Source organism: Onychostruthus taczanowskii, unplaced genomic scaffold, assembly GCF_017590055.1.
Source record: "Onychostruthus taczanowskii isolate IOZ18803 unplaced genomic scaffold, ASM1759005v1 scaffold4, whole genome shotgun sequence".
In the NCBI taxonomy this organism is placed as follows: domain Eukaryota; kingdom Metazoa; phylum Chordata; class Aves; order Passeriformes; family Passeridae; genus Onychostruthus; species Onychostruthus taczanowskii.
In genome coordinates, this window is record NW_024501459.1 from 1,435,033 (window position 1) to 1,445,676 (window position 10,644).

General features: G+C 42.7%; 1 protein-coding gene across 1 annotated transcript; it reads right to left on the bottom strand.

Annotated features, from left to right (window-relative positions):
- Positions 1-588: 588 nt before the first annotated feature.
- On the bottom strand, positions 589-4,269 carry SNAI2 (snail family transcriptional repressor 2). Its single transcript, XM_041413072.1, has 3 exons — positions 3,963-4,269; positions 2,852-3,397; positions 589-1,862 (listed from the first exon to the last, which is right to left on the bottom strand). Exons 1-3 carry the CDS (start codon positions 4,039-4,041, stop codon positions 1,681-1,683), a joined length of 807 nt encoding a protein of 268 aa, XP_041269006.1. The 5' UTR covers positions 4,042-4,269; the 3' UTR covers positions 589-1,680.
- Between the last annotated feature and the right edge of the window lie 6,375 nt (positions 4,270-10,644).

Below are 10,644 nucleotides of genomic sequence, written 5' to 3' on the forward strand. Positions count from 1 at the left end.
CCTGTGATATATTAGCTGATATACAGTTGTAATGCATTTGCTCGACAGTTCTGATATGTAATACATCTTAATAAAATATTTTAATCATCTTGAAATTGCCAAATAAAGTATATTATACTGTGACTTGACTACTACTTTAGAAGAGCATCATGCAAAGACTGTTGAACTCCTGCAAGGCTCCACTGACTTTAGAGAATTTTGGATCAGGCCCATATTCCCTGATGTGAAAGTCTCAGGGAAAGTGCTATAAGGCCTCTCTAATAGCACCCTTTCATCTGTTAAAATGCAAGAAAAATGCATTGCTCTTAAGTGTTTTTGAGAGAATATATCTCACAATGTTTTCATGGTGTTGTAAGTAGGAGAAAAAGCAAGTGTTTTAGAGCATTGGTTAGAAAAATGCACTGTAAGGTTTAAAATCTTTTAAAATACAATGTCTATATTGCTTTCTAAAGTTTAGAACTTGGGGAGTAAGTCTTCACATCTGAAAGTCACTTTTATCTTCATTTGGTCATGTAGAGACATTCACATTTTTCTATGTCCAAAGCGTGTACACAGTTGTTTAATTAGAACAAACAACAGAAATCTTACTTAAAAATGTTTATTGTAAAAAAGTGGCTAGAAAACAACATCAATTTCACTTCACACTTTGTTCAAGTTATCTATAGATGCTGCTATGGGCAACAATTTGCTTTCATTCATAACACATTCAATCATATAAAAATAAAAATATTTACATTATGTCAACATATTTTACAAAATCATCAATAAAAAAGGCACTTGGAGGGGTAATGCTGAAAATATTGCATTTCCTTTGTGCATTTAAAAAAAAATAATTGTAAAACTCCCATGGATCCCCTCTCTTGCACTTATTCCCGTTTTTTAAAACAAAAATGAAGTTTAGAGGAACTATTCCATATTAAAGTATGGTCAAGCATGCACCAGGAATGTTTGAAGCTACAGTATTATCTTTCTTTCTTTATTTATTTTTTAAGGCACATGCAGTTAATTTGTGGCTTTTAATTTTTTTCGTACATTCTCTTATACTTTTTTCCCTCTTTTAGTTATGCAGTTTTAAAGCATTTCAGGTCATTAATGAAGGCCTTGGCTTCTAATAAAATAAAAAAACACAGCAATGAATAATATTAAACATTTACGAAGGTAAACTTGGAATACTTTTTAAGGCACCTGAGATAAATGGTGTCTAGCAAAATTCACTTGGGTAGTATTTTCGTTAAAATTTCCACTTAAAATACTGTTTCTTTGGTTGAAATGGCTTGGCAGGAATGTATTGTTAACTTTGAAGCCTTTTCTAAGCAAGAAAAGACGACCTACATTTGGCTTCATCTATAAAGAAAGCTGATAATGCTTCTTCCTTTAGATCTACTTGAAATGTCATGCATGGCGTCTTTCCCCCTATTTCAGAACTCACACTTAAGAATGTAAATGTATGGCAGAACAGAAACTACTTAAAGCTCATTTCTACTGACATTCTAAGTTCTTCCACTTGTTTATTTGTTTGCTTGTTTGGTGGGCTTTTGGTTTCTTTGTTTTTTGGTTTGTTTTTGTTTTTTTTTATTTTTGGCTGAAAGGTAGACGAGAAAACGCCTTTGGATTCCCACTTATCATTTGGAACAGAAGTGGAGAAATGCATCAAGTCCAGGTAAACATTGACTGCATGACTCAGTGTGCTACACAGCAGCCAGATTCCTCATGTTTGTGCAGAAGAGACATTCTGGAGAAAGTTTTGGAGCAATTTTTGCACTGGTATTTCTTCACATCTGAGTGGGTCTGCAGATGAGCCCTCAGATTGGATCTGTCTGCAAAAGCCCTGTTGCAGTGAGGACAGGAAAATGGCTTCTCTCCTACAAAGGAAACATCAAGAGAAAATAGGATAAAAATAAAAAAAAAAAAAAAAAAAAAGAAAAAAGAAAAAGAAGAAAAAATATATCTTTGGGACAGGTAAAACCTGCTTTCATCCTAAGAGAAAAAGAACAAACAGAAATAACTTGTTATAAGAAAAAAAAGTCTAATAAAAAGTTAATCAGGCCACAGATACAGCTGCTTTCAGCACTGCTGACTCTTTTGCAGAGCCCCAGTCTATTGAGAATATGTTGTAAAGTGCAGTCTCTGAAAACAAGCTGCTGACACTGTCTGCATCTACAGGTGCATGCAGTACCTTTAAACTGGGCTCAATGCAAAATTTTCAAATATTTTCATAGAACATTTTCTGCTTAGTCTGTGTGAATTACTGGGGAACAAGGGCTTTGTCTGAAAAGCAGCAAACAGCTGTACAGACATTGCCTTGTACCCAGTGTTATACTCAAAACCCATTTTTTCCACAATAGAAAAAACCCAACCACGTTGCTGCTGATGGGTTTCTAATTCTTAAGGACTTGAGGTAGTGCATGCAAAACTTGCCAGCTGCTTAAGGAGTCAGAAAGCAGCCCCTCATGCATTGCCTGTTTTTTGCTGCCTGATTTCAGAGTCAGCTGGAGCCTTCTCAAAGTTAACAATTTCCAAAGCCTGAAAGTTAACATAAAATCCTTCAAGCAAAAGCTTCAGCTAGTGGAAATGGTCTAAACCATTGTAAAATGATCAAGGAAGCAATGCTGATTTATGCCAGTATCTGGCCTGCAGTTATGGGACCATGTTAAACCCCCCCACACCCACCTTCCCCCTCTCCCTGCAAGAGGGAGAATTTAGCCTTTTAATGACTCATTTAAAATTCTGTGGATGCATTTCAAGGTAAGTTAAGAAAATCTGCTGGTTTTTCCACCTGTGGAGAAAAATAGCAAAAAGGCATCCCGATGTTGTAGCAAGAAGAAACTGCAAATGTAACGCTTGCTCTTACCAGTGTGAGTTCTGATGTGTCCTTGAAGTAGCCAGGGTCTAGAGAAAGCCTTGCCGCAGATCTTGCAGACACAAGGTAGCGTGTGGGTCCTGATGTGCATCTTAAGCGCTCCCAGGCTGACATACTCCTTGTCACAGTACTTGCAGCTGAAGGATTTCCTAGACTGGGCATCACAGTGCAGCTGCTTGTGTTTGGCCAACCCAGAGAAAGTCGAATAGGTCTTGTTGCACAAACTGCACTGGAACTTTTCGGCTTCGATCGCATGAGGGTCTGAAAGCTTTGACTGGATTCTCTCTTCTTCATCGCTAATGGGGCTTTCTGAACCGCTGTGATCTTTGGAGGAGGTGTCAGAAGGTGGAGGTGGGCTGACTCTTCCCAAAGATGAGGGGTATCCAGAAAGCGGAGAGAGGTCATTGGGTAATGGAGACGGTAGCAGCCCAGTTGTAGTCCACACAGTAATGGGATTGTAAGCTACTGAGCTCAGGATCTCTGGCTGTGGTATGATAGGGACTGGATAGCTTTCATACAGGTATGGGGATATAATCACTGGAGAGAGAAGAACATTTTAAGATAAGAGAACCAAAACGCTTTTCAAAAAGCAGCAAAATTAATGCTTTGAGGATTAAAAGCTGCACAAATGAAACACTCAGCAGGGTAATCTGAATATAAGGGGCATTCAGGAAATACTGTTTCAGATATATTCTGACGGGTAGAGACAGTGCCCTTGAACAGGCAAGTTGCAGCTGGAGAGTCCCTTCAAGGCGGCATGCTGCTTCTAAATCTGTGCAGCCTGACACAATGAAGCAGTGAAACTTCCTGAAGGATTTGAATAAAAGTTTCAATTTCACCACCAACAGATAGAGAACAGGAAAACTCCAAACGCTTTCTAAGTAACTCGAGTTCAAGCGGACGAGCAAACTTTCACGATTCATTCTGGTCAGCACTGACATATTTCTCAAAACTCCCTCCTTGTAAGCGGGAGAAAATAGAGCAAGCAATGATCTAACCCGTCCCCTGCAGCCCGCACAGCAATCCCACCCCTCCTCGGTACTGCCACGCAACGACCGCGGCCCCAGAGGCGACGCGGTGGCCCCAGATTTCCTTTCGTTACCTGTGTGAGTGTCCAGCTCGCTGTAATTCGGCTTCTTGGATGAATTGAAATGCTTCTTGACCAGGAAGGAGCGCGGCATTTTGGAGGCAGGCTTTGTGCTCCTCGCAGACTCTGTCCTTTGGGGCTGTGGCGGTCCCGGGTGGCGCAGCGCGGGCACTCGCGGTGTCACTGCGGGCACATCCGTGCCGCTCCTGCTCCCTACGGCGCTGCCGGCCCCGCGCAGCCCATCCACTCCTGCTCGTGCAGTGGCAGTGCCGAGGCGCCTTGAAAAGTGCTGTAAATACCCACGAGTCAGGTGCAGGGGGGAAGGGTTTTCCGCTCCTCCAATCGCTTCGGGATCTTCTCAAGCACTTTTCCAATGAGGCTGTTTTTCTGGGAGGGCTCTGGGGCTGCTGGCTCAGGGATCCAATCCCACTCGGAGGGTTTGGTTCAGGTTTCAGCTCCTCCCGCTGGAGACAGCTGTGAACGGGGGAGAGCGCTCTAGCAGAGCGCGTTACCCTGCTCCGAAGTGGGGGGATGTGGCTCTGTAGAACTGCAGCCTACAAAAATGTATTGCTCAAAAGTCTTGAAAATAAAGGTCAGTTTACTGATTCAGCTGAAATATATATATTTTTTTTTCCTTTCTGACAGAGACCTGGATAAGTCATAGGCACTGAAACTTCTTTTCATTCTTTCTCCTACCCTTTTTTGCCCCTTCCCCCCCTTTCACCCCTCTTTTCTTTTTCCTCTCCCCCTTCCCCCCCCCCCTTTTTTTTTTTTTTTTTTTTTATTCTTACGTCTCTTTTTGTTTTTCTTTTAAATGAATCTGGTTTCCAGATGTTTGATATGGGAATTACAGTGGGACAAACTGTGCACTAAGAGCAGAAGGGGTAAAAACACACACACACACGACACTACAAGATAGCAAGTTGGCCGGCAGACTCAATGGAAGACTTTGAACTGAATGTGTGCCTGCTCCATTGGGGAGCTGCCTTTGAATAGTTGTGCTTAGGAGAGGCTGGAGACGAGCAGCCTTCCTCCTTAACCTGCACCCTTTCAGGCAGAGGGACCAGACAGATACTGCAAGTGAGTTCAAGGAGAGGGAGAAGCCTTGGGAGGATTATATTTCGGAGCAGGGTGATAGTCTTTATATAATATGCATATTGCTTCAGACTGCTCATATGAAGAATATTTTCTCTTTTACTTTAAAAATCTGCAGAATGCAAAACCTCGACCTTTCCTTCCTTGGGAGTAGTTATGTCACTCTTTTGCCTATCCTCTTAGGACACTGCCAAGGAAATTTTCCTAATTATCCAAAGCAGTTAAAAGATGCATAGATAAGCAAACCCCCCAAAATTATAGACTGGGTAATCTAAATGTCTCTTAAATGCCCTTCTCCATTAGTATATTTTAGGACCTCTTGATTTCCTATGAAGGTATAATTTATGTTATGCATTTCATTTAAGATGAAAGTCTCTTAAATGTGCCACAGAGTGTTCTGGTTATCTGGATTGATTTAGAGGAGATATTTAGTCACAGATAGGTTTTTTAATTTTAAAATATTTGCATTTTGGAAATATGGACAGCTGAACGCTGGTAAATTTTTAACACAAATTACACTCTGATTGACTCTTGGTCTGCCCTCCCCACCCCTTCCCCCCCTCGCTGTGTATTACCTCCACCTGCCTGGGCACATACCGGCATGCCGTGCTGGTGTGACGCTGGAGCTCTCTCTCCTCTTGGGAGGAGGCATGCAGGGTGTTTTACAGAGACCACCCCAGCCCGTTTTTGCAGCAGGTGTTGGAATAGATGTGAAGGAAAAGAAAAAAAAAAAAAAAGCTCAATGGGTGTGTTAAGACATGCAAGAGCAAAGTGCTTTGTCAAGCTGCATGACTTCTTAATCTTGGGGAATACCAAAACAAGTGCAGGGATGGTTAGCTATTTTCAAGAACTGATTAAAAAATTTCATCTTTTCATCATCTAACTTTTGTGTCTGTTAGTGGAAGGTGCCATATGAATTTCCAAGTGGCAGGGAACATACCCAGGCTATGGGAGGAAAGGGAAAGTGGTAAAGAAAGGGACTTTGCAGCTTACTTGCTTTGCAGCTGGGGCAAAAGGAACATAGGTGGTTTTTCCAGAAGAGAGAGCAGTGCTTGCAGAGACACAATCTGTTACTTTCCTCATCTCCACAGAAATGAAGAAATCCACAAAGCATTTTTAAATGTTTCATTTGTGGTCTTGCTTCCCTCTCAGCTCTGTTCCATCTGACAAGTCCCTGTCCCCTGCCAGCTCTGGGAAAGCATTGCATTTCAGGATGTGAGGCATTAGTCTGTATCTAAATAGTCTGTTACATGAGCTGTGATTCAGACCTTGAGCTGGTTTAAGTTTGTGTGTTGAAATGAATGGAGCCATGCAGATTTTCACTGGCTCGGGATCTGTTCTTTTGTGTGTTTGTTAAAAGCAAAGGGTCTGATTCACCAGTGAGGTTCTCCCTCTCAGGGCATTTTCACCAGCATAGCACCGGAGTGATGCAGTTTAAATTAATTGCACTTATATAAATCACAGGAGCGTAAGCAGTTAGCCCACTGGCTGAGCTGATTGAAAGATGTTAGGAATTGGATGGAAGGCATGTTATTACATGGTCCTGAAAGGATATTAGCAGCACATACTACCTGAGTGAGGTCTGCTGTCAAAAAAAGGGAGAGTCTGCGTGAGGAGTGGGTGAGTCAGAGCAAACAGGTGTTCTGGGTGTTTACGGCAAATGTGGATGAGAGGGCACTTGGAGATGTGTGGCATCCATCCCCGTGCAGGAAAGGCAACACAAAGGTCGAGTGCAGAATACAGGAGGCTTCCCCTCCTTGGAGGAGCCAGGGAGGTGTGGAGGGTGGCGGGTGACTCTGATTGATGGTCACACTGCCTGCGGGCAAAGCCTTGCACCCACCTCTGAAAAATCAGGCCTACAGCTTCCCTCTCACATTTTACAAGTAGCTGGTCTTTTAGGGATTCTTTATGTTTTTACTTTGAAAGCTCATGTAAAGCTGTCTTGTTAATGCCACTGTGCTGCTAATTGCCACTCTGCAAAGTGCGTAGGAAATGATCCAAGCAATTCTGCTGCCTGAAACCTTGGCATGTGCTTTGCAGCAACTAAATGATTAGGACCAGAGCTTCAACCCTACAGCAGAAATGGCTTTTTTTTTTCTTTTTTTTTTTTCAACATCAGGACACTTGTTCCTGTGCACAGATAACAAACTGGGAGCTTCACTTTAGTCTCCCCATTTCAGTATAGCTCCATCAAATCCCTTTCCTTGTCAGGCTTTCTAAAAAGGGCAGTAACTTTGTTACTTTGTTTTCTGGAAATGGAAGGATGCCAGAATTATGTTTACTATCAAAGAGGGAAGAAGAGCCCAAACTAAGCCATCAATAGCTTAGTTCTTCTCATGACAGTGTTAGTGTCCCTACCAAGCATCAATACTAGCAAGAGTGTGGATCCGAAAATGTTAAATATCTGGATAAACCACAGCGGAATCAAGAAAAACAGTTTCAGAATATTAAATAAGTTATGTTGGATCACTGTTCCCATATTTCTCAGGCAGTGCTCTTAATAATTTTGACTGCCACCGAGTCCATGGAAGGCAGCACTGTGAGGTTTGGAAGAACCCCCAGGAGGCACTGAGCCCAGCGGAGCTTACCAAAAATAGCTCTAGAGGTTTATTGATGCAGGTGACGACTTCATCCTGGAAGAGGTAGAAGCTCAAGTAACTCACACCTACAGAATAGCTCTTGTAATTCATAAGCCTCCTACATTTCAAAGGAAAGTGTGAAATGGTTAATATGGGAAAAAGAAAGGTGGGTTTTCAATAGTCAGTTGAATGTGGAACATATCAACTCAGCTTCAGTGTTACCCTATGCTTTCATATTTTCCTCTTAGTGCCAGCTGATATGTCCTGGAAAGTAAAGACATGGTGTGACTTTCACAAGTGGGAAAACTTTAGTAGCACTAGAAACTGAGCAGTACTTCAAATGTGATTAAATTGGATGCCAGAGGGAAATAAACCCAAAATTTTTTAATTTGTTAACAGAGTAGAGGTAAAACAATTAGGCAAGGGTATTCTCTTCCATCACCCCAACATATATGCCTTAATAAATTTTGAAACAAATGCTAAGAACACCTTTTCTTTCACATTTTGATCTTTTTTCCAAATACTGACCTGAACAATCAGCAGAAATGGCAGCAAATTTAATGAAGGATTTTTATGAAGTGATGTGAAGCGCCAGACTTTTAGGTCCTAAGTTCGATAAGGTCACAATAAATCTGTGCATTTTAGAAGATTTTCTCCAGTCAAATAAAAAATCTTGACATTTTGAATGCTTTGCACCAGTAAATATATTTTTTCTAAAATCAGTAACTTTGCCAGAGTTTAGACGTATTTAAGAGATGGTGATTGAACAGCAAAAGTCTGATTCAGTCAGATATTTCCAATAAGTCAAGGCCCTTTGAAGTGTCTCTTAAAGATCTAAGCCTGTCTATATTTTATATACATCTATATGAAAATAATTTTCCTTAAATACAAACTTCCATTTATTAATGGATGCAAATTGGTTCCTTTTGGATCGAGCAGTTCAAACAGTCCTGGCTTCTGCATGCCACTCTCCTTCACACCTGTGTAGCTTCACCGACTTAAGAGGGGTCATTTTGGAGTCAAATTAGCCCATAATGAAGGAAGCTGGTCATAGTTCAATTTTCCTACATTGTTTCTACATGAAGATATTTTAACAATGGGCCAAATTCCCCTGTCATTCACATCTGTAATATCTCCACTGGCTGCAGCTGACCTATCTCAGATTTACTCAAGCAGAACTGAGATGCGATTCTGGTGCAATGGATACAGCCCTGTTTATGTGTGCAGTGCTGTAACAAGTACTGCTTACCCAAAATTGTGTCACACCCCAGCCCAGGCAGTCGCACTCTGGAAAGCAACGCCGACCATCCCCTGCGAGGAACAAAAGCCTTGCGAGCGCTGCCCTCGGGATGCAGGGAGCCAGGCGAGGGCTCTCACGGCGTTATGTGGTTGGAAGGAGCCACCTGCTGGGCACAGCCCTGCCGGGACAGGGATGCTCCGCGGAGCCAGGAGCGGGCCGGCCGCCCCACCGTGTGGCCAGCCCGGGAAACGGGGATGCTGCGGGCAGCGGGATGGATCACCGCCCTGCTGGCTGGAGGGGGCTCTGCGAACAGAAGCACAGGCCTCCAGCAGCGGCAACCAGACGGCTAAATCCCTTCCCCACCTTTTTCTACTGCCGTTTGTGACTTATGTAGCTTTCCATTGTTATTGTTCGCTGCCTACGGCAAAGTGAGACACGAAGGCATCATATGAGATTGCCTGCTCTGGATAATGCATGTCTCTGTGTGTGTGCGTGAGCACCCAACAGAGATCACAGCATGGTTTGTGTTGGAAGGGATCTTAAAAATCATCTAGTTCCAACCCTCCTGTCATGCACGTGTTTCACTAGACCAGGTTGCTCAGATCTGCATCCAGCCTGCTCTTGAATACTTCCAGGAAGGGGGTATCCACAGCCTCTTTAGGCAACCTCTTCTGGTTATATTAAAAATTTCTTCCTAATAGCTAATCTAAACCTACTCTCTTTTAGTTTGGGGCCATTTTCTCCCTTGTCCTATCACTACAAAACCCTCTAAAAATCCCACTCTTTCTTGCAGTCTCCCTTTAGGCATGGAAAGGCTGCTCCAAGGTCTGCACAGGGCCCTCTCTAAATGCTTCTTTGTCATGTATTGTACATTATACATACCACATTGCAGTCTACAGCATCCCACCAGGGGAAGCGGAGTGGCAGACACTGATCTCTTCTCTGTGGTGACCAGTGACAGGAACCGAGGGTCTGAATGGCCTGAAGTCATGGCAGGGGAGGTTTAGGCTAGATGTTATTAAAATGTTCTTCACTTGGAGGGTGACTGGGCACTGGAACAGGTTCCCTAAGATAATGCTCTCTGCACCAAGCCTGACAGAATTCAAGAAGTGTTTGGACAATGTCCTCAAGCACATGATGTGATTTTTGGGGCAGTCCTTTGCATCATAGTTAGTATTTCTGTTTCAGTAAAAAGTCATCCTTTTGATGCGTAAACAGACGATGAGAACTGCTAGATTTGCTGCAGTGTCACTCTTCTTCTTCTTCCTGAGGCCTGAGCACCTTTTGCAATCCCTGCTGCTTAGAACAGCAGTAGTGCCACAAGGCTGGTTCACCACCTGCATTGCCTATTCTTCATTCCCTCTCTAACTTCATCTATTGCTTATACACTGGATTGTAGGCAGATGCTGCACTTGGCTATTCTTATAACTTCTTACATTGACTTTAAGAACTTTGTCTTTCTCAAGGACCATTTGGAAGTTCCCAGGGCAGATCTCTCTTCCCCTGAGAACCAGCTTCTTTGCGTTTAGACTAGTGCTCTGCTCAGGGCTCTGTTAAGCTCGATAAAGACATCCTCTGCTATCTTCTTAGACAATAATTGTTGCCAGCTGCAGGCCTGGTGTCTGAAAGTCCTGTTTTGTCTTTATCTGTTATCGCTGCACTAGCTTTGAGGACAGGCTGATGTCTGGAGCCTTTTTTTTTTTTTTTTTCCTTCAGCAGTACCTGGCAAAAGAAGTAGTGCAGATTGCAAGGGACTGGGTGGTTCAGCATGCCAGAACCTATT

What these genes read in the sequence shown, in the direction of transcription:
- SNAI2 (XM_041413072.1), bottom strand. Translation starts at nt 4,041, where the DNA reads ATGCCGCGCTCCTTCCTGGTCAAGAAGCATTTCAATTCATCCAAGAAG. An exon ending in CGAGCTGGACACTCACACAG is followed by an intron (nt 3,398 to 3,962) that starts GTAACGAAAGGA and finishes TTCTCTCTCCAG; the next exon opens with TGATTATATCCCCATACCTG. An exon ending in ACACATCAGAACTCACACTG is followed by an intron (nt 1,863 to 2,851) that starts GTAAGAGCAAGC and finishes TTTCCTTTGTAG; the next exon opens with GAGAGAAGCCATTTTCCTGT.